The sequence below is a fragment of the Nomascus leucogenys genome, chromosome 12 (assembly GCF_006542625.1).
Source record: "Nomascus leucogenys isolate Asia chromosome 12, Asia_NLE_v1, whole genome shotgun sequence".
NCBI classification, from domain to species: domain Eukaryota; kingdom Metazoa; phylum Chordata; class Mammalia; order Primates; family Hylobatidae; genus Nomascus; species Nomascus leucogenys.
This window is the reverse complement of record NC_044392.1, coordinates 54950605-54974121: the sequence shown is the minus strand read 5'-3', so window position 1 is coordinate 54974121 and position 23517 is coordinate 54950605. Positions and strand designations below refer to the sequence as shown.

Sequence of the window (23517 nt, the reverse complement as noted above, 5' to 3'; positions counted from 1 at the left end):
ATAGGGAGCTCCGGGAGGCGGGCTTAGAACGCCACCGACTTGAGGAAGCCCAGTACATTTCAAGTTGGCCGAGGCTTGGGCTCCGCGCGGGGGAGGGGCAGCAGGTAAGGCTCCGACCTGGTGGCTCTGACCTGGTTCGGTCCGACACTTGCCAAACTTGTTCATCCCGGCCAGGCTGCGAAATAGACAATGCTTTCCGTCAGGTTGTTGGATCAGCCCCCTTCTGGCTCCCTACCCTTTCTCCCCTGGGCTCCCATTTCTGTATTGATTGTATACTAGAGAATGGTAGTTTTCTGTCGTGCATGGGGAGAGACATTAAAGCAGAAAACAAGACAGCCTCTTGTACCTCTCTTTGCTATAGCATCAACTTCCCCCTAATCTATTAATATTATCCCAAGAGCCTGACAAACTCCTGTTATCTATGAAGACTAGCTGAAATGCTACCTGTAGTTTTCCTGGGCCGCCTTTCTTGCAAAATGAATTGTTCCCCCGTCTACGATAGCGTTTTGTGTATACCTTTATTAGGACACTTAGTGCACTCTCTCTCTTTAACGTTTCTATGCCTTTTAGAAGGTTTTGTAGGACAGGTGCTAGTAGTTAATATATAGTGCCCAATAAAAGTTAGTTAAATAGTGGCTGGGCGCGATGGCTTACGCCTGTAATCCCAGCACTTTGGGAGGCCGAGGCGGGAGGGATCATGAGGTCAGGAGATAGAAACCATCCTGGCTAACACGGTGAAACCCCGTCTTCACTAAAAATACAAAAAATTAGCCGGGCGTGGTGGCAGGCGCCTGTAGTCCAGCTACTCGGAGGCTGAGGCAGGAGAATGGCGTGAACCTGGGAGGTGGACCTTGCAGTGAGCCGAGATCGCGCCACTGCACTCCAGCCTGGGCGACAGAGCGAGACTCCGTCTCAAAAAAAAAAAAAAAGAGTTGGCTAAATAGAATTGATTTCTGGTAACTAGCACTCTTTTTGGGGAGGCAGAATTTAAACTCCTAACATAACTAGGGAACAATAAAAGACAATACAGTATGTAATTAAGAGCCATTAAATTAGTGGTTCATAATATTAGTGTTTCATAATTGTTTCTACAATCTAGACAAGGAAGAAAGCAAGGAGAACTGGAATGGTGAGGGGAGGCTTTATGGATCACAAGGTCTCAAGTTTGGAAAGGCCCATAGAAATAATGTATTTATTCATTTAACAAATATTTATTGAGCACCTATTATATGCCAGACACAATGCTAAATCATGCTGATCGTAGGGAATCCTCTACTAGAGCCATGCATCCTTCTTACAAACCCTATTTAGTAAATTTTTACCCAGCTTCTATGTAAATATCTTTAGTAAGGGAACTCTCTTATCTCTCTTGTAAGTCATTCCACTTTTTGATACCCATTCTTTAGTCAATATCCAACAGATATTCTAAATTAGAAATATATAGCTAAAGGAAATGCATTCCACACTTCCACTGTAAAAGAGGGAAATCTGGCTGGGCACAGTGGCTCATGCCTGTAATCCCAGCACTTTGGGAGACCGAGGTGGGCGGATCACCTGAGGTCGGGAGTTGGAGACCAGCCTGACCAACATGGAGAAACTCTGTCTCTACTAAAAATACAAAAATTAGCTGGGCGTGTTGGCGCATGCCTGTAATCCCAGCTAATGGGGAGGTTGAGGCAGGAGAATAATTTGAACCCAGGAGGCAGAGGTTACAGTGAGCCGAGATTGCACCATTGCACTCCAGCCTGGGCAACAAGAGCAAAACTCCGTCTCAAAAAAAAAAAAAAAAAAAAGAGGGAAATCTGTCCTTTTACAGTGGAATTGGTAGCATTCTTAAAAGTAAGCCATTTCTGGCTGGGCGTGGTGGCTCATGCCTGTAATTCCAGCACTTTGGGAGGCTGAGGTAGGCAGATCACTTTAGCCCAGGAGTTCAAGACCAGTCTAGGCAACATGACAAAACCCTGTCTCTACAAAAACTACAAAAAAAAAAAAAAAAAAAAAAAATAGCCAAGCATAGTGGCTCAGTCCTGTAGTTCGAGCTGCTCAGGAGGCGGAGGTGGGGGGTTGCTTGAGCTGGAGAAGTTGAGGCTGCAGTGAGCCAAGATTGCCACTGCACTGCACTTCAGCCTAAGCGACAGAGCAAGAACCTGTCTCAAAAAAAAAAAAAAAAAAAAAGAGGCCGGGCGTGATGGCTCATGCCTGTAATCCCAGCACTTTGTGAGGCCGAGGCGGGTGGATCACGAGGTCAGGAGTACAAGACCAGCCTGACCAACATGGAGAAACCCCATCTCTACTAAAAATACAAAAAAATTAGCCAGGCATTGTGGTGCATGCCTGTAATCCCAGCTACTCGGGGGGCTGAGGCAGGAGAATCACTTGAACCCGGGAGGTGGAGGTTGTGGTGAGCTGAGATCACGCCATTGCACTCCAGCCTGGATGACAAGAACAAAACTGTCTCAAAAAAAAAAAAAGAAAATAAATAAATTAAATGGGTATTTTTTAACCATTCATTTATTGTTAGATTGTTTCAGTTATTTCAGAATTTTTGCTACCATAAATAGCTCTTCGATGAATATCCTTTTACTTATATCTGTGGCTGTATATCTGTTGATGTCTTTGGAATATATTTTTAAAGTGGGATTGCTGAATTAGGGATATAAACATTTCAAAGGCTGTTGATTTAAGTGGACAAATTGCTCCCCTTGAAATATTATGTTTATAGTCCTTCCAGTGAGGTATGAGAGTGTCCATTTGAAAAAAACTCATGACAGCCTGCTTATTATTTAAATCTTTGCCACTTTCATAGGTGAAGAGTGGTTTTATTGGCCATTCTCTCTCTTTTTTTTTTGAGACAGAGTCTTGCTCTGTTGCCCAAGCTGGAGTGCAGTGGTGAGATCTCAGCTCACTGCAACCTCCACCTCCTGGGTTCAAGTGATTCTCATGCCTCAGCCTCCTGAGTAGCTGGAATTAAAGGTGTGTACACCACAATGTACCACTGTGCCTGGCTAATTGTTTGTATTTTTAGTAGAGACAGTGTTTCTCTATGTTGCCCAGGCTGGTCATGAACTCTTGGCCTCAAGTGATCTGCCCACCTTGGCCTCCCAAAACCCTGGATTACAGGCATGAGCCACCATGCCCAGACATGGCCATTCTCCTTGCCAGTTGCCTGTTCATCCCCTTTGCCCATTTTTTCTATTGAGATGATTTTTTAAAATTTGGATTTCCAAGATTTTAAGGGTGTTAATTTCTTGCTTTATTTATTACACGTATAGCAAATTCTACACATCAGTATGCCCCAGGCCTCAGTGCCTGGATTTCTTATTTTCTCTATCCACATCCACTCCTTTAGGGGTCTCACCTAGTCTCATGGTGTGAAGTATTGTTTGTTTGCTAATGCCTCCACTGGAATGAAAGCTCCATTTAAACCCCGTGGGTGCAGCAAGTTTTTGTCTGTTTTGCACACTGCTATATCCGTAGAATCTAGAACAGTGCCTGGCACATAGTAAGCACTCAATAAATATTTGTTGAGTGAAATGATTCTATTATTGTTATTTTTATTCCCATTTTACAGATGAGGAAACAGGTTTAGAGACAATAAATAAATTACCAGAGTTTTGTAGCTAGGAAATTGAACTGGGATTCAAAACCATATTCTTAACCTCTAAATGTACTGCCTTCCTTAAATTTGATGTGATTGTTTGTGTTTTTCTGTATATTTAGTTGAAACCTGCCTCTCAGTAACTTCTACCACAATATATAGGTATGAATAATTGGGAATGAACATAGTGTATATGAGTGTTGTTTGGAGTAAAACAGAGTAAAGAGGTAAACTCTCTGGAAAGGTTGATGTTAAGGAGGAGCAGATTGTGACTAGATTATGGGAGACCTTAAGTATCCCTAAGAATTTTAACTCTGTCACAATCTTAAATAGCAGAGACTCCCTGTAGATTCCTAAGATGAATGGGGCAGATGGATGGTTTATTTCCCAACCTGGATTAAATAAAATTTTGTCTTCTTTTTCCCCTGTATTCTTAGAGGATCACTCATTTAATATGTAGAAATGGTGTTGAATTTGTCTAACCTCAAAGCTCATGGCCGTTTATTGACTCTTCATTGCTTTGCAATCACAGCAGCTCCTATCTCCACTGCCAGAACTATACCTATCAAGTGGAAAGATACTTAACCAGCTGGTTAGAATGTTCTCTCGCTTAAAAGGGGCTGAAGACATGGTGACAAATTCTTTTTTTTTTTTTTTTGAGATGGAGTCTTGCTCTGTTGCCCAGGCTGGAGTGCAGTGGCATAGTCCTGGCTCACTGCAACCTCTGCCTCCTGAGTTCAGGTTATTCTCCTGCCTCAGCCTCCTAAGTAGCTGGGATTACAGACGTGCACTACCATGCCTGGCTAATTTTTTGTATTTTTAGTAGAGACAGGGTTTCACTGTGTTGGTCAGGCTGGTCTTGAACTCCTGACCTCGTGATCCGCCCACCTCAGCCTCCTAAAGTGCTGGGATTACAAGCATGAGCCACCATGCCCAGCCGACAAATTCTTATTATTTCTCTAGTCTCCATGAGACGTCTTCTGTCCCTTAATATGTTCTTTTCGAATAGATTGCCATCGTTTCCTCAAATTTTTTATGGCAGTTGGGCTTGAAACTTCCCAGATTCCTCAGATATACATTTTCTACCCTCTCCTAGCTACAGATTATTAATCTACTTTAGTATTCTGTTACTACATTTAAATCTTATTTATCTATTTATTTATTGAGACACGGTCTCACTCTGTTGCCCAGACTGGTGCACAGTGGTGTGATCATAGCTCACTGCAGCTTCGACCTCCTGGGCCCAAGTGATCCTTCTTCCCTGGCCTCCCAAAGTGCTGAAATTACCTCCATGAACCACCACACCTGGCCCATTTAAAAATTTTTTTTTGAGAGACACAGTCTTGCTCTGTTGCCAGTCTGGAGTGCAGTGGTGCCATCTCGGCTCACTGCAACCTCCACCGCCCAGGTTCAAGCGATTCTCCTGCCTCAGCTTCCCGAGTAGCTGGGACTACAGGCACACGCCACCATGCCCAGCTAATTTTTGTATTTTAGTAGGGACGTGGTTTCACCATGTTGGCCAGGATGGTCTCGATCCCTTGACCTTGTGATCCGCCTGCCTCGGCCTCCCAAAGTGCTGGGATTACAGGCATGAGCCACAATGCCCAGCCAAAAATTTTTAAATTAATATTTTAATGTTATTATAGTATTCTATTCAGTATAGAAAAAAACTTAAAGTATACATAACCTGGCTGGGCATGGTGGCTCATGCCTGTAATCCCAGCACTTTGGGAGGCCGAGGCAGGCAGATCACGAGGTCAGGAGTTTGAGACCAGCCTGGCCAACATGGCGAAACCCAGTCTCTACTAAAAATACAAAAATTAGCCGAGCATGGTGGTGGGTGCCTGTAATCCCAGCTACTCGGGAAGCTGAGGCAGGAGAATTGCTTGAACCCGTAAGGTGGAGGCTGTGGTGAGCTGAGATCGCACTACTGCACTCCAGCCTGGGTGACAGAGCAAGACTCTGTCTCAAAAAAAAAAAAAGATACACAACTCTCCCCACCAGAAAAAATTCAAAAAAACCTCATCCTTCAAATTAACCATTGTTAATTTTTGGTACATATCCTTCTATAACAGATTTTTAATTCATATGTGTGTATGTATTTCTGACAGAAGATTACCTTCTACATATTATTTTTAATTTTTTTTTTTTTTTTTTGAGATGGAGTTTCGCTCTTGTTGCCCAGGCTGGAGTGCAATGGCATGATCTTGGCTCACCACAACCTCCGCCTCCTGGGTGCTAGCGATTCTCCTGCCTCAGCCTCCCAAGTAGCTGGGATTACAGGCATGCGCTACCACGCCCAGCTAATTTTTGTATTTTTAGTAGAGACAGGGTTTCACCATGTTGGTCAGGCTGGTCTCGAACTTCCGACCTTAGATGATCCACCCGCCTCGGCCTCCCAAAGTGCTGGGATTACAGGTGTGAGCCAACACACCCAGCCTAAATATTTTTTTCACCAACGAATCTCTTGTGAATTTTGAATTGCTACTTGATTTTTGTTTTAGCTTTCTGTTTTGAGACAAGGTCTCTGTCACCCAGGGTGAGTGCAGTGAACATGATCATGGCTCACTGAATCCTCTTATCTACCGGGCTGAAGCAATCCTTCCACCTCAGTCTCCCAAGCAGCTGGGACTACTGGCATGTGCCACCATGCCTGGCTAATTTTTTTATTTTTTTGTAGAGATGGGGTCTCACTGTGTTGCCCAGGCTGGTCTCAAACTCCTGGACTTAAGTAGTCATCCCAACCCAGCCTCCCAGAGTGCTGAGATTACAGGTGTGAACCACCACGCCCAGCCTCGAGTTTTTTTTGTTTTTGTTTTAATTAATAGATTATTATTATTATTTTTGAGACGGAGTCTCGCTCTATTGCCCAGGCTGGAGTGCAGTGGCGCGATCTCAGCTCACTGCAAGCTCTGCATCCCGGGTTTACGCCATTCTCCTGCCTCAGCCTCCTGAGTAGCTGGGACTACAGGCGCCCGTCACCACGCCCAGCTAGTTTTTTGTATTTTTTAGTAGAGACGGGGTTTCACTGTGTTAGCCAGGATGGTCTCGATCTCCTGACCTCATGATCCGCCCGCCTCGGCCTCCCAAAGTGCTGGAATTACAGGCATGAGCCACCGCGCCCGGCCTTAATTAATAGATTATATATTTTAGAACAGTTTCAGACTTACAGAAAAATTTAGCAGATAGTACCAAGAGTTCCCATTTGTCCCAGTGCACAGTTTCCCCTATTATTAACATTGTAGATTGGCCAGCCGCGGTGGCTCACGCCTGTAATCCCAGCACTTTGGGAGGCTGAGGCGGGTGGATCACGAGGTCAGGAGTTCAAGACCAACCTGGCCAAGATGGTGAAACCCCCGTCTCTACTAAAAACACAAAAACAAATTAGCCAGGCGCCGTGGCGGGCTCCTGTAATCCCAGCTACTCGGAGGCTGAGGCAGGAGAATCGCTTGAACCCGGGAGGCGGAGGTTGCAGTGAGCCGAGATCACACCACTGCACTCCAACCTGGGCTACAGAGGGAGACTCTGTCTCAAAAAAGAAAAAAGGCCGGGCGCAGTGGCTCACACCTATAATCCAGCACTTTGGAAGGCCGAGGCGGATGGATCACCTCGTCGGGAGGTGGAGACCCGTCTGACCAACATGGAGAAACTCCCTCTCTACTAAAAAAAAGTATAAAATTAGCCAGGCGTGGTGGTGCATGCCTGTAATCCCAGCTACTCAGGAGGCTGAGGCAGGAGAATCGCTTGAACCTGGGAGGCAGAAGTTGCAGTGAGCCGAGATCACGCTATTGCACTCCAGCCTGGGCAACAAGAGGGAAACTACATCTCAAAAAAAAAAAAAAAAAAAGTAGATTAGTATATTTGTTACAATTAATGAATGAATACTGATACATAATTATTAACTAAGGTTGATACTTGATTGACATTTCTTTGGTTTTTACTTATTGCTCTTTTTCTGTACATGGATCCCATTTAGGATTCCACATTATATTTAGTTGTCACTTCTCCTTAGGCTCCTCTTAAGTGTGACGGGTTTCTCAGACTTCACTGTTTTTGATGACTGACAGTTTTGAGGAGTTGGGTATATTGTAGGATGCCTTTCTGCTGGAATTTGTCTGATGTTTTTCACTTTATTAGTCTGGGGTTATGGGTTTTTAGGAGGATGATCACAGAGGTGAAGTGCCATTTTATCATATAATTTTAAGGGCACATACCGAAAACATGATTTATGAGTACTGATGCTGACCTTGCTCATCTGGTTGAAGTAGTGTTTTTCTGGTCTCTCCACTGTAAAGATATTCCTCCTGATTTCCTAAATTATATTGAATGAGGGCTGGGTGCAGTGGCTCACGCTTGTAATCCCAGCACTTTGGGAGGTTGAGGCAGGCGGATCATGAGATCAGGAGTTCAAGACCAGACATGGTGAAACCCCGTCTCTACTAAAAATACAAAAATTAGCCAGGTGTAGTGGGTGCGCCTGTAATCCCAGCTATTCAGGACGCTGAGGCAGGAGAATCGCTTGCACCCGGGAGGCAGAGGTTGCAGTGAGCTGAGATTGCACCACTGCACTCCAGCCTGGGTGTATATATATGAGAGAGAGAGAGAAATTCCCTATACACAGTCCACACATAAGAAGTGGGAAGTTATAGCCGGTGAGGTGGCTCACACCTGAATCCCAGCACTTTGGGAGGCCGAGGTGGGTGGATCACCTGAGGTTGGGAGTTTGAGACCAGCCTGACCAACATGGAGAAACCCCCGTCTCTACTAAAAATACAAATTAGCCGGGCGTAGTGGCACATGCCTGTAATCCCAGCTACTTGGGAGGCTGAGGCAGGAGAATAGCTTGAACCCGGGAGGTGGAGGTTGCAGCGAGCCGAGATCGTGCAGTTGTACTCCAGCCTGGGCAATAAGAGTGAAACTCCATCTCAAAAAAAAAAAAAGTGGGGAGTTATGCTCCCCTGCTCCCATTTAGGATGGAGTGTCTACATATTTTATTTGGAATTCTACATGAGAGATTTGTCTTTTTTCCCCCATATAAATAAATTCAGTCATTTATTTATATCACTGTGGATTCACAGATATTTATCTTATACTTTGGGGTTATAATCTAATACTGCTTTATTTATTTTGTTCCTCAAATTGTTTCAGCTTTGGCCATTGGAAACTTTTTCAGTTGGCTCTTACGTCCCTTTGACATAGCCTCATCAATATGTTTATTTATTTTTTCTTTTTTTTCTGCTTTTTGTCTTTTTGTTTGTTTGAGACAGAGTCTTTACTCTGCCACCCAGGCTGGAGAGCAGTGGTGCAATGACACTGCAGCATCAACCTCCCCGGCTCAAGCAATCCTTCCCAGTAGGGAAGGATCACCAGTGACCACGGGTGCATGCCACCATGCCTGGCTAATTTTTGTATTTTTTGTAAAGACGAAGTTTTGCCCTGTTGTCCAGACTGGTCTCAAACTCCTAGGGCTCAAGTGATCTGCCCGCTCCAGCCTCTCAAAGTGCTGGGATTATAGGAATGAGCCACTGCACCCAGCTAACCCCATCAGTATGTGAGTGTGGTTGTTGTTTTGAGCAGTTCCTTACTTGTTGGCATCTCAAGATGCTCTAGACTCATACTGTGTATTTCCTACCCTATCCTAGAATCAGCTAGTAGTCCAGGGAGCCCTGGTTCCTTTTATTGGAAAATTGTATTAGAAACCAAGATCTGGGTGCTAGGTGTGCTCGTTGCTACTGGGATATCATTTCTCTCACGTTTTCTTTTCATCTGGTGATTTTATTCCCCCATCCTAGCTGCCTCTGACTCGTTCCTCAGGATTGATGATAAGAGACAGAGTGAAAATTCAGTAGAAGGAAAAACTTAGGATTCATCAGTGTTGATTACAGTGGAATATACTGTCTTGGGGGAGAATGGATACCATCTCTTTAGGGAAATGCCACCAAAAGCTGAATAACAATTCACAAAGTAGGGCCGGGGTGGTGACTCGCACCTGTAATCCCAGCACTTTGGGAAGCCCAAGCAGGTGGATCACTTGAGTCCAGGAGTTCGAGACCAGCCTGGGTGACATGGCGAAACCCTGTCTCTACAAAAATACAAAAATTAGCCGGTCTTGGTGGCACATGCCTATAGTCCCAGCTACTCAGGAGGCTGAGGCAGGAGGATCACTTGAGCCTGGGAGGCGGAGGTTGCAGTGAGCCAGGATTGCACCACTGCACTCCAGCCTGGGCAACAGAGTGAGACTCTGTCTCAAAAAAAAAAAAAAAAAAAAAAAAGACACACACACCAAACAACAACAAAACAATTTACCGAATGAAGTCCTGCACTGGGAGGGGTTTAGACTAGATGACCTCTATAAGTGTCCTCCCAGTTCTAAGATTCTGTGCTTCCAAGTGGTGTTTAAAAAGATCAATTTGGCCTCTCGCGGTGGCTCATGTCTGTAATCCCAGCACTTTGGGAGGTTGAGACAGTTGGATCACTTGACATAATGAAATAAAAAAAAAAAGAGCCAGGCATGGTGGCATACACCTGTAGCTCCAGCTACTTGGGAGGCTAAGGCAGGAGGATCACCTGAGCCCAGGAGGTTGAGGCTGCAGTGAGCCATGATCACACCACTGCATTCCAGCCTGGATGACAGACACCCTATCTCAAATAAAATAAAATAAAAAGATTAATTTGATTGTAATGTCTCTTTTCCCCTGGTTGACAAATTGATGACTCATCCCTGTGCTCCCACAGTGCCTGACACACTATCTTTTTCATGGTAGACGATTAATAAATGTTTCGCCGAATGCATTGCATTGGATTGAATTGGGGCCTGGTCGGGTTTGGAAAGCCAGAGATAGAAAGAATTCAAAGGTTGGCCGGGCGCGGTGGCTCACGCTTGTAATCCCAGCACTTTGGGAGGCCGAGGCGGGCGGATCACAAGGTCAGGAGATCGAGACCACGGTGAAACCCCGTCTCTACTAAAAAATACAAAAAATTAGCCGGGCGTGGTGGCGGGCGCCTGTAGTCCCAGCTACTCGGAGAGGCTGAGGCAGGAGAATGGCGTGAACCCGGGAGGCGGAGCTTGCAGTGAGCCGAGATTGCGCCACTGCACTCCAGCCTGGGCGAAAGAGCAAGACTTCATCTCAAAAAAAAAAAAAAAAAGGAATTCAAAGGTTATATGTAGAAATGCAGTTAGTGGCTGGGCATATTGGCTCATGCCTGTAATCCCAGCACTTTGGGAGGCTGAGGCAGGAGGATCACTTGAGCCCGGGGGTTCAAGGCTAGAGTGAGCTGTGATTGCACCATTGCACTCAAGCTTGGGTGACACAGCATCTCTAAAAATAAAAAAAAAAGAAATGGAGGTAGAGATAAACATCAAATTGTCTTAGGGATGTAGAGTTTTATCCAAACGTCTAAGCACTTTCTCCTTTGTGCTAAAGTATATTGTAATTATCTGACCTGTTTGGGAGACCATGTCTCATTCATGTTTATATTTCCAGAATTTCTCTGTCTGACACTGTGCCTTCTCAGTCAAAATTTGTTGAATGACATTAACTTTTCATGTCCCAGAGATAAAAGATTGAATGTCTTGTACCTCCTTGGCTTCCTGTCCATTCTACTACATTTCTTTTTCTCTTTGTTTTTGTCTTTATCAGGTTTTTTCACTGAATCTCTGAACACCCAGGCCCCCTCCACCATGGCCAGCCGGGGTGGGGGCCGGGGTCGTGGCCGGGGCCAGTTGACCTTCAACATGGAGGCCGTGGGCATTGGGAAAGGGGATGCTTTGCCCCCACCCACCCTGCAGCCTTCTCCACTCTTCCCTGTGAGTCTCTCCACTCCCTTCCCAGACTCTCATGTGCCCCTGGCTGACTGTACATGATTCTGAATTCCTCCTGGACCATCATAAAACCATCCTCACCTTGGCCCTCTTTGTCTCTATACTCCCAATGCACAGGGATGTTTTGCAGGCAAAGAAGTGTCCACCTTTACTTCTCCCCAGCTTTCAAAATAATATGTTACCCCCCCCATTCTCTTTTGGCCCTCTGCTCAGTGGGAGTGTTAGATTAAATTGGGAGGAGGGGTCTTCCTAAATTTGTACTAGCATTTTCTCCCTGAACTGACCACTGCCCCTGCCTCTTTAGCCCTTGGAGTTCCGCCCAGTACCTTTGCCCTCAGGAGAGGAAGGGGAATATGTCCTGGCACTGAAGCAGGAGCTACGAGGAGCCATGAGGCAGCTCCCCTACTTCATCCGGCCAGCTGTCCCCAAGAGAGGTCAGTTGGAATGCTAGCATCATATTCTGAGTGCCTTCCATGGGGAGTGCCCTGTGCTCAGCACCACTGGGGGCCAGAGAGGCACAGGAAGCATACTATCTAACTGGGGAGATCATAATAGTTACTCCTGCATCTGAAATGCATTATAGTATTCATGGTTTGTTTTGAGTCTCATGATAGTCTTGGGACAGCAGGAGGTTAAATATTAAAATCCCATTTCATGTGTATAAGTAGGGGGATGTATTTTCTAAAAAATTACATATTTTTTATTTTTTTGTAAAATAGAGATGGGGTATCCTTATGTTGCCCAGGCTGGTCTTGAACTTCTGGGCTCAACAGATTCTCCTGCCTTGGCCTCCCAAAGTGCCGGGATTACAGGCATGAGCCACTGCGCTCAGCAAAATTTTCAACAATCTGGATATTATAAGCACCAACCAACAAGAGAATACTGAAATCCTGGTTTCTTATTCCCTAGCATATTTTCCACTGCACCACGCTATTTCTTAATACAGCCATGCCTTTGAACTAAGGGACAGAAAAAAAAAAAAAAATCATGGCCGGGTGCGGTGGCTCACGCCTGTAATGGCCAGCACTTTGGGAGGCTGACATGGGTGGATCACTTGAGGCCAGGAGTTTGAGGCCAGCCTAGCCAATATGGTGAAACCCTGTCTCTACTAAAAATATAAAAATTAGCCAGGCACAGTGGTGTGTGCCTGTGGTCTCAGCTACTCAGGAGGCTGAGGCACGATAATCGCTTGAACCTGGGAGGTGGAGGTTGCAGTGAGCTGAGATCTTGGCACTGCACTCTAGCCTGGGTGACACAGCAAGGCTCTGTCTCAAAAAAAAAAAAAAAAAAAAAAAAGGCCAGGTGTGGTGGCTCACACCTAGAATCCCAGCACTTTGGGAGGCTGAAGTGGGCAGATCACGAGGTCAGGAGTTCAACACCAGCTTGGCCAACATAGTGAAACCCCGTCTCTACAAAAAATACAAAAAAATTAGCCAGGCCTGGTGGCAGGTGCCTGTAATCTCAGCTGCTTGAGAGGCTGAGGCAAGAATTGCTTGAACTTGGGAGGCGGAGGTTGCAGTGGGCTGAGATTGCGCCACTGCACTCTAGCCCGGGTGACAGTGCGAGATTCTGTCTGAAAAAAAAAATCATAATTTTAGGTGGAAAGGGAACAGGTTAGAAGAGTGATCAGGGGCTGGGCGCATTATCCCAGCACTTTGGGAGGCTGAGCTGGGTGGATCACGAGGTCAGGAGATTGAGACCATCCTGGCCAACATGGTGAAACCCCGTCTCTACTAAAAATACAAAAATTAGCCAGGCGTGGTGGTGTGCGCCTGTAGTCCCAGCTACTCAGGAGGCTGAGGCAGGAGAATTGCTTGCACCTGGGAGGTGGAAGTTGCAGTAAGCTGAGATTGCACCACTGCACTCCAGCCTGAGCGACAGAGCGAGACTCTGTCTCAAAAAAAAAAAAAAAAAAAAAATAGACCAGGCGCGGTGGCTCACACCTGTAATCCCAGCACTTTGGGAGGCCGAGGTGGGCGGATCACAAGGTCAGGAGATCGAGACCATCCTGGCTAACACGGTGAAACCCCGTCTCTACTAAAAACACAAAAACAAAATTAACCGGGTGTGTTGGCGGGCACTTGTAGTCCCAGCTACTCGGGAGGCTGAGGCGGGAGAATGGCATGAACCCGGGAGGCAGAGCTTGCAGTGAGCCGAGATCGCGCCACTGCACTCCAGCCTGGGCGACAGAGCGAGACTCTGTCTCAAAAAAAAAAAAAAAGAGTGATAAGGTCCTCACTGAAGCTGACCCCCTGGGCTCTGGGTTTGGGGTAAGGAAACAGATAATTCCTGAGTATTGAGAGGGCTGGACTCTCAGGAACAGTCCTGTTCTGGGTCTCTGAAGGGATAAAACTTTGACCTTTCCACCCCTCAGATGTGGAGCGTTATTCCGACAAATATCAGATGTCAGGTCCGATTGACAATGCCATCGATTGGAACCCTGGTAGGTGATGGGCCCTTTCATTGACTGCCCTTCTTTCAAATGCATGAGATGTTTCAAGCCATTTCCATCACGCCCATGTCCCCACCCCATTCCCCGATCCAGCATCTGCAAGCTAGAGCCTTAGTTATGTTCCAAAACACTCTCAGATTCTACCTGAAAAAGCTATTAAATAGTTCCCACTACTCAGGAGATATCCAAGCCACAGTTTTGTTCTGAACAACTTTGACCCAGCCCCTTCCTTCCTCTCCTTTAAAACCCTCACCCCCCTTTAAAACCAGTCAGTATTCACTGGAGACCCCAGGCAGGGTCCTATTGACATTTACATTCCCACTATTCCCAGATTGGCGGCGTCTACCCCGAGAGCTAAAGATCCGAGTGCGGAAGCTGCAGAAAGAACGTGAGTGTATCTGGAAAAAGGAGGGAGAAGAGAGGTTTCCTTCATCAGCCTGAGGGCGGAGGCTGCTGCTGGTCTCACCTTCCATCCCAGTTCCTATACCCAATCTACCAAGTGTTGTTGCTAAATGTCATAGTGGCCACACGAGGGCAGCAGAGTGACATGTTCTTTGCATGAGGTTGGGCTATAAAGCTGGCAAAATTTGCTCTCTGACGGTTCACCTTTTGATCCCTCCACCAGGGATTACAATTCTGCTCCCCAAGAGGCCCCCTAAAACCACAGAAGATAAGGAGGAAACAATACAGAAACTAGAGGTGAGGAGGAAGTGTGCATAGAGACCTCCTGAGCCCTGGATCCATTCCCTCTCTCTTGGCCCACGTGTGCCTCAATTTTTCCCTTCTGTGAACTGAACCTGAGTTTCTATTCCTATTCATCCCCACATGAGACCCTGGAGAAGAAGGAAGAAGAAGTAACTTCAGAGGAGGATGAGGAGAAAGAAGAAGAAGAAGAGAAGGAAGAGGAGGAAGAAGAAGAGTATGATGAAGAAGAACACGAAGAGGTGAAGGGGACTCCTTCCACCTTAGTCCCCCTCCCTTTACCCTCCTTATACTAGGGATGCTCTCCTCAGAGGGTTGGCATGCCAACAGAGATAGTGCCCCCCAGAATAGGGGCTTCCCTCTACTTCATCTGCCCCCCTTCTCCAAACTACAGCTGGAAGAGATGTCTCAGGCCTGGAATGGTGTGACTGGGAGGAAAGGGGTCTGGTACACAGGAAGGAAGGTGAATGCCAAATTGACTTTTACTTTTTTTTTTTTTCCATTTCAGGAAACTGATTACATCATGTCATATTTTGACAATGGAGAGGACTTTGGTGGTGACAGTGATGACAATATGGACGAGGCTATATACTGAAGAAGGACTCTGGACCCTCGTGTCTTTCTTTAGGATACAGAGAGTAACTGTCCCTATTATTTGTTTTTTCAGACAAGCAAATCATTTGGTCAGAGTTCATGTAATCTGTCTGGTCCCTGGAGATGGGAATAGAGGATGATGACAGTTTATTTTCTACGCTTCCCCTCCTTCCACATTTGTATCACCTTTGCTATCTTGGGGAACGTGCAAAGGACAAACATCTCAATTGTATGAAGGGAGAAAGGAGAATTGAAAGAACTGGGATTGTTAGAGCTGAGATGATTGTACACATAACCCTGCCCAATTTGTATAGCTCTTTGTGGAGATAATTAGGGGTGGGAGCAGTTTGAAGGAGGAAGCCTGGTTTTATACTTTTAAATAAAGTGTTTTTATCTGTCTGTTGTGGGTGAGGCCTGGTGATAGAGGGCTGGAGGAATGAAGGAAATGCTTAACTAAGCAGGGTCTGGTGTGACATACTGGAGGGTTACAGCCCGCTTGTCTTTTGTCCCTTCCCTTCTACCCCCATGGTGGGACATATTCACAATCTAGCCCAGCCAAGGAATATTCAAGGCCTCATCTGTAGGGTAATGCAAAGTAAATTGTAGAGAACAGCCTATGCCCCCTGCAGACCAGCTGACTTCTGAGCCTCTGGTCCTCAGGCCACAAGGACGTGATTGTGTCTGTTCACACATGTTCACAAGGACATAGGCCCTGTCTTTCCCACACTTGACCTTGATGTTGTCCTTATTTACAAAAAATGATTACAGCTATTTTTGTGGGGAAAGGCAAGAAAACCAGGTATGAGGAGGGAGGAGGAGCTGACTTATCCACCATACTCCCTCCTCTTCCAGATCCTGGAGATGCCACTTTGAAAGGTATGTCTGTGCAGAGCAAGCCCCCCTAAGTATCCTATTCTCCAGTAACAGAAACCAGTGTGTGGCTGAGTTGCAGTTTCCCTTTTGGTTCTTCCCTTTGTGGAATTTAGTTAGCCTTTCTCACTCCCTTTCTTTGGGGGAAGGGAGGTAGGCGGTGTTGTTTTACAGGAAGTAAGGAGGGTGGGGAGGAAGGGAGTGACTTAGGGACACTCACAGATCTGAGAGATGCTGTCTCGCCCACAGAGCTCTCCCTTGGGTGAGGTCACTTTCCGAGGCTCTGATTGGCTTCTGAGGATGCCTTAGATGAGCTGGTTGGTTCCAGCCACTTGACATGCAACAGTCACGGGCAAGCTGCGTGTCCAGAATAGGAACTGAATAAGAAGGCATGCTATCATAGCAACCCTACTGAGCATTTGAAAGCCGTAAGATGGGGTATAGAAGAACCTTCAAAAAATTCCCCAACTGCATTCACACAGGCCGACTGAATTCCCTACAGCATCAAGTGATAGAGACTGGCAATCTAAGGTTGAATATGTCTGACCCCATTGTAAAGAATGAAGAAAGACTGTGACTCCATTGAGGGAAAGCACCTTAAAAGCCTAGTTTGGGTGTGTTAGTTAGTGTTTACATAGAAGCAATGGCAGGTGCCATGGCTCAAGCCGGTAATCCCAGAAGTTTGGAAGACTGAGGCAGGAGGATTGCTTGAAGCCAGGAGTTTGAGACCAGTCTAGGGAACAAAGCGAGTCCCTGTCTCCACAACAAAAATATTTTAAAATCTTTCAAATAGCTGAGCGTGGTGGCACTCCCTAGTAGTCCCAGCTACTAGGGAGGCTGAGGCAGGAGGATCCCTTGAGCCCTGGAGTTTGTGGCTGCGGTGAGCTATATGATTGCACCACCAGCCTGGGCAACAAAGCAAGAACCCGTCTCTAAGAAAAGAAGAAAAGAGTAGAAGCAGCAAAGGAGATAGCAATAGAAACAGAACATTCCAGAGTCATTGAGCAATTTATGATGATTGATGTGTTTCTTTTTTTAGTCCTCCTGAGGTGTTGTGTTGAGTGGCAGGAAGGAGATAGGGGACCTGTAACTGGGGTTTCCCATAGCTGTACTTCAGCCTGTGATTATACCTAGGGAGAGATCAGCAAAAACAAAAGTAAAAGCTATTGAAAATTTTCCTTTTGCATTGTTCCCTACATACACACACCAAGTCCTAACCTGGTCAACTGTATGTGTCTGTGTTGGGAGCACAGCCACCCCATAAAGCCCACAATGTCAGCCTGGGAACTTAAAAGAATGGGAACAAAGAAGATTCTGGAAAATCAGCACACATCCTATACGTACACATCCTTTTCCCATGAAACTGGGGAAATGAGGACAAAGGTTGGAGTGAACACTTGAGATCAGTTGTATTACTTCAAAGTGTCAGAAAGATCAGACTATTCTTGGACTCTGCCCTGTCTGCAGGTGACCTTGCTGGACAAAGCCAGGGACACAGGACCCAGCAGCTTTCCCAGATTCTGAAGTGGTTCCAGGCATGAGCTAGACTTGTTTCCATCAGCCTTTCCCCTACTTTCCATAGGTACTATCAGGCAGGCCTGAAGCCCAAGGCCTAGTAAACAGGGTTATGGCTCCTATTCACTTTGGAGGAACCCCTGAGAGGTTAGGGGTTGAGGCCATGCTTGCAAACTTTTTTTGTTTTGTCTTGTTTTGTTTTTTGAAATGGAGTCTCACTCTGTTGCCCAGGCTGGAGTGCAGTGACACTGTCTCAGCTCACTGCAACCTCCGCCTCCTGGATTCAAGTGATTCTGCTGCCCCAGCCTCCTGAGTAGCTGAGATTACAGGCGCACGCCACCATGCCCGGCTAATTTTTGTATTTTTAGTAGAGATGGAGTTTCACCATGTTGGTCAGGCTGGTTCGAACTCCTGACCTTGTGATCCGCCTGCCTTGGCCTCCCAAAGTGCTGGGATTACAGGCATGAGCCACCGTGCCCGGCCCCTGCTTGCAAACATTTGCAGAGGACCTACACAGTGCTACTCAGCCCAGTACGACTTGCCTGATAGGGCTTATGTTGAACAGATTGCTGCCATGTCCACAGCCTGGGCTGCAGTGGCCCCAGGCAGGATAGGTTCTCCGTCAAGAATCCTGTCCTGGGCATGGTGGCTCCCATCTGTAATCCCACAACTCTTGGAGGCTGAGGTGGGAGGTTGCTTGAGGCAAGGAGTTCAAGACCAGCTTGGGGCAACACAGTCTTCCCTAAGTCTGCCTCTACAAAAAAAAAAAAAAAAAAGGAAAGAATCCTATTTTTCTCTATGCTATGTTCCATCCCTAGCCTCATGATTTTCTCCCATCTCAGGTGGACAGTTTAAGAGGGGTCTGCAAACAGGCTCAGTGACTCAAGTGGTTTGAGGGAGGCTAAATGGCAGACCTGGAAGCAACATGTAGTTTAGATTGGGAGTGGAGACCAAAGAAAATTGGAGGGTCAGATGAATAAGGTAATTGGGCACCTATAATTTGGTAAGCAACGGACAGTTCTTTTCCTCAGTTCACTTTTTTTAAGAGACAGGGTTTCACACTATTTTGTGGTCCTAGTTTCACCACTCCATAGCTTCGTGCCCTTTGGAAAGTCATGTGTGTCTCCACTCCTCAGTATTCCTCATGTGTGAAATATAAATTTGGACTAGATGTGTCCACTGGGAGCCCTTCTAGCTCTCACATAGTAGGGCTTATGCTGATCCATCTGTAAGAATTCAAATGGGCCTGAGAACAAAGGCAGGATGTGCCTAACTTTGGCTGAACACATTCCATTCGCTGGATTTCCCCACTTTATTTTCAGCCTAGGCAGACTAAAGATACCTCAGGCATCTGGCCAGTTGTTTCCAAGAACCTGCTTCAGCTTGGGTAGCAAGAAAATCAGCAATTCCATCAACTAGCAAGAAAGGGACACCACCTACAGCAGAGTTCAAGGTCACAATCTGCAAGCCAGGACTCAAATCAAACAGGCCACCAGTAGATTTCTGACTGAACAGGGGCTGGTGAGCAGGTCCTCTTCATCTCCCCTCATATGTCATGTCCAGCCAGAGGATGGAGAAGAGAAATGAGCTCAACGAGAATAGCTCCACTAACTAATCTGGCCAAACCAGTAGTGACTTCTTCTCCACTGACCGTTCCCTTTCTGGGGCTCAGATTTCCTCAAGGTCATTTGGGACCACAAAACTGGAAATAAGTTCTAGTTTCCTGCTATCACCTCAGAAAGGCCTTTGGCTCATCTCCAACAGACTTTAATTTGCCTCTTTGTATCTAGGAAAGAAAGGAGGTCCCCCTCATAACCTTAATGGGGGTCAGTGGGAAGACACTGATCCAACTTAACTGCAGGACCTTAATGGCTAGGTGCTCTCACCTTGGGAATCCAAGATGTCAAGATGTTGGGGAAGGAATCCAGAGATTCCTCAGGCCTGATCCCAACCAGTGCAGGAAGGGGCTAGGTCCCCATGACCTCAGAGTCTGGGATTATTCTCCATTCTCAAACCTCTCCTCCTCCCAGGATCCTCAGCTTTGGCCTGTGCTCCCAGCCCTTTCCTGAATAGTTCCCATCCTTGTGATTCCACACTGATCTTGGTTTACAGTAGAGAAAGGGGTAAAATATCCAAATCCTGTCTCTGATATTCTTTGGTACGCTCAGGACAGTGTTAATAATATTAGATTAGGAGGGAGGGAGTTAGACCTATTTTTGTCTTACCAAAAGGGGTAGGTGGAAGAAACTCACCTAAGTTAGGGATGTGGATTTGAGGTATTTCCTGTCTTGGAGAGAATAGGTAGAGTCCCATTTGGACAGGGAAAGAAGCCCTGGTACTCATCCTCCTAAGGCTCTGGTATGACCAGAGATGTAGCCATTTTGGAGAAGAAATTCCCTCTTCAAAGGAGGACAATTTACTGCTTGTACCTCATTTTTCTTAGGCAGAGTGATAAGAGGAAGTGACACAAAATGGGCTCAGTGGGAGAAAGGGCAAATGCTGATCAGCCCTTTTCTAAGTCTTTCGTTTCCTTTCCAAGCCTCTTTCCTGGCACCTAGACAATCTTTCTCATCTGACCATACTTGGCTGCTCTGGATCCCTCACCTCTCCCTTACTTGGCTTGGCTCCTGTTTTGGGTCTTGCTTTCTACCCTGAGCCGCCACATTAACACCTGTCCGGGGATATCAGGGATGTTTATACACTTCTCAGTGGCTGGACTGGGCCAAGACTGGAGGGTTGGCTGAGGACCAGACAGAAAGCTTATCACTCGGACTCATTCTTGTTGTCTTTCAAATTCTTTTCCTCTTTTTGACTCTTTCTCCGTGTCTTTTCTCCATGTCTCCCTTTACCTCATGCCTTTATACGGTGCTGTTTAAATTGGATTATTCCTGGGGTGATATGGTGAGGACTATTTGGAGCCACAGAATACACATGGCACATCTTCCAGAGTGTTAATTTTACTTTTAAGATTTGGTGGGGGAAGATAAATCATTTTTATGCTAAAACCAACACAAATATATTATGCAGTGTAAATCAAAATTTGCATTTTTTAAAGAAAATAGGTACTTCAAAGACATTTCTGGCTTATGACAGGCTACTTTAGACTGCTTTGGGAGTCCTGGGGGAAAATGGTTCACTCTCTTGTATCTTAAGGGTCCTACAGAAGAAATATTTGAGAAGCTCTACTTAGAGCAGAGGTAACAAGCTAAGACAAACCTAAACACTAAACAGGAGTCAGGCAGATATAAAAAATCGAAGCATGAGAGTGTAATGCAATAGGGAGTGGTGAGAACGGGCAAACCCGAGCCTGCCTAGCCCCTTCAGCTCCAGCTGATTAATGCCATGAAAGAATGTGACTCAGTGTTACCAAATATGATTGCTTTTTAAGAGACACCAGAATGGCAGATGTTAGTGAAATCTGATTTTTAAATGTTTACAACCGATTCAAATGTTTAGGAAAGGAAATACAGGTTTATTTATTTATTTATTTATAATTTTTTTTTTGAGACGGAGTTTCACTCTTGTTGTGCAGGCTGGAGTGCAATGGTGCGATCTCGGCTAACTGCAACCTCCGCCTGCCGAGTTCAAGCAATTCCCCTGCCTCAGCCTCCTGACTAGCTGGGATTACAGGCATGCGCCACCACGCCCAACTAATTTGTATTTTTAGTAGAGACGGGGTTTCGCCGTGTTGGTCAGGCTGGTCTCGAACTCCTGACCTCAGGTAATTTGCCCGCCTCAGACTCCCAAAGTGCTGAGATTACAGGTGTGAGCCACCGCGCCCAGCCGGAAATATGGGTTTCTAAATGTCTGCAAGCTGGTTTGGCCTATGGGCCCTGGATTTGCTCCCTTTGGCCTAGTGTTTCCTCCAGCTTTGCTTAGGTTCATCATCAGCTAAAATCAAGACAAAAGAAGAGAAACATGAATCACAATGTGATCTCCCTTCCCTAAGTCCATCTCCCCACCAGCTTCCCATCAATCTTGGAGCACTTATGTCAGGGATTTTCTCCTCCACCCACAAAGGAGGGTGGGCAGTATCAGAAATGGTGTTGAGATACAGGAAAGAACAAGAGGAAAGAAGGAAGCAGTCTTTGGATATAGAAGGGTATTCAGTTTAAAGGGTATTCACCAAGGGAAGATGGAACCCCAAATAGGGAATTATCATAATTTTTGTCTCTTCTTCCTCACTTTCATTCCTAACCTCCAGGCCTCCCTCGCAGTCAAAAAGATATTCTGAACTTGCTAATGACCCACCTTTCTCCCAGCCCTTCCACCTCCCAGGTGACCTAATTTTCCCAAACCAGAGATAGCAGATGTTGCCTTGTCAGACTTGGTCACCATTTCCAACCTCTCTGACCTTCACGATCATTTCTTCTACTTTCCAAAAGTATGTGAAGCACAGGCCTGGGCTTGCATGGTGTCAAATTCTGTTCCCAAGAGTTGGGGGCAGTGGGATGCAAGAGGTTGCAGGAGAGTTTGGAGCTGTCCTGCGGGACAACTTGAGGAGAGAGAACTGCAGAGAAGCCTCTGAGTACTAGTGGCAGAGCTACACCTATCTCCAGGGGAAACAAAGGAGCCATTGGCCCCTGCCCAACCACCCTCTTCCTGATCTACAGGAATCCGGAGGTAAAACAGAAACCAGAGTTTCCTCACAGTTGGAAGGTGAAGCAAGCATGAAAGACAGGGTATAAAGAGAAATGCAAGAGCAGGAGACAAAGGATTAAACCTGAGTCTGGCCAGATGAAGGAGGAAGTCAGAATCTGAAGTGGAGAGGGAGGGATCTTTAGCCACAGAACCATATAAGGGAAGCACAAATGTTGGCCAGGCGCGGTGGCTCACGCCTGTGATCCCAGCACTTTGGGTGGCCAAGGCAGGCGGATCTATAGTGAAACACCGTATCTACTAGAAATACAAAAATTAGCCAGGCGTGGTGGTGGGCACCTATAATCCCAGCTACTCAGGAGGCTGAGACAGGAGAATCACTTGAACCCGGGAGGCGGAGGTGCAGTAAGCCGAGATTGCGCCATTGCACTCCAGCCTGGTGACAGAGTGCGACTCGTCTCTTAAAAAAAAAAAAAAAAAAAAGCCGGGCGCCGTGGCTCACGCTTGTAATCCCAGCACTTTGGGAGGCCGAGGCGGGCGGATCACGAGGTCAGGAGATCGAGACCACGGTGAAACCCCGTCTCTACTAAAAATACAAAAAAAAAAAAAAATAGCCAGGCGTGGTGGCGGGCGCCTGTAGTCCCAGCTACTGGGAGAGGCTGAGGCAGGAGAATGGCGTGAACCCAGGAGGCGGAGCTTGCAGGGAGCCGAGATTGCGCCACTGCACTCCAGCCTGGGCGACAGAGCGAGACTCTGTCTCAAAAAAAATAATAATAATAAAATAAAATAAATAAATAAATAAATTAAAAAAGGGAAGCACAGTTCTCATGCCCCTGAATACCTCCTACCCTCTCAGCAGCTGAAATCCTTGCTCTATCCATCTGTCCAAGAGGTTAAAAATATCCAAGCTGGGAACCTAGCCAGACATTTCCAAGAACCTGTTTACTGACCATTTGATTAACTTTGATTGTCAGCAACTTCATAGCCCAACAAGGACTGAGAATGGACCTTGCCTAACATCTCAGGACTCAGGGCACATGGAATTCACAATCCTGTCCCTTTGTTTTCCCTGTCTTTCTCCCATCACTCTGTTGCCTGGAGATGACCAATCAATTGATAGTCAAAGTCTGTTCATTCTTTTCTCCTTACATAACAGGCCCAGCAGAGAGTAGGGAAGGGTCAAGCAAAGGGAAAGGTCAGGACAGAACAGGAATAGCCTAAATAGGCTAAACTGGGCCTCATCCGTGGGCTCACCTCCACTGACCTTTGTGCTACTCAGTCTAGTCCACCTCACGGAAAAAAATCAAATGGAATGCAATGCCTTGAAAGAAAAAGTCTGGAAGACCTGTGGCATCACATTGTATA

At 46.2% G+C, this 23517-nt stretch overlaps 1 protein-coding gene across 2 annotated transcripts; it reads left to right on the top strand.

Moving 5' to 3' along the window:
- The first annotated feature begins 17 nt into the window (after positions 1-17).
- Positions 18-15567, top strand: POLR3GL (RNA polymerase III subunit G like). 2 transcript variants are annotated; one of them, XM_003268104.4, is made up of 8 exons: positions 18-104; positions 11239-11405; positions 11725-11854; positions 13795-13863; positions 14204-14260; positions 14498-14571; positions 14703-14816; positions 15083-15567. In XM_003268104.4, exons 2-8 carry the CDS (start codon positions 11280-11282, stop codon positions 15167-15169), a joined length of 657 nt encoding a protein of 218 aa, XP_003268152.1. In that variant the 5' UTR covers positions 18-104; positions 11239-11279; the 3' UTR covers positions 15170-15567. The 2 variants fall into 2 exon arrangements, with proteins under 2 accessions (XP_003268152.1, XP_030680605.1); XM_030824745.1 differs by having other exon boundaries at positions 27-63.
- Positions 15568-23517: the final 7950 nt, after the last annotated feature.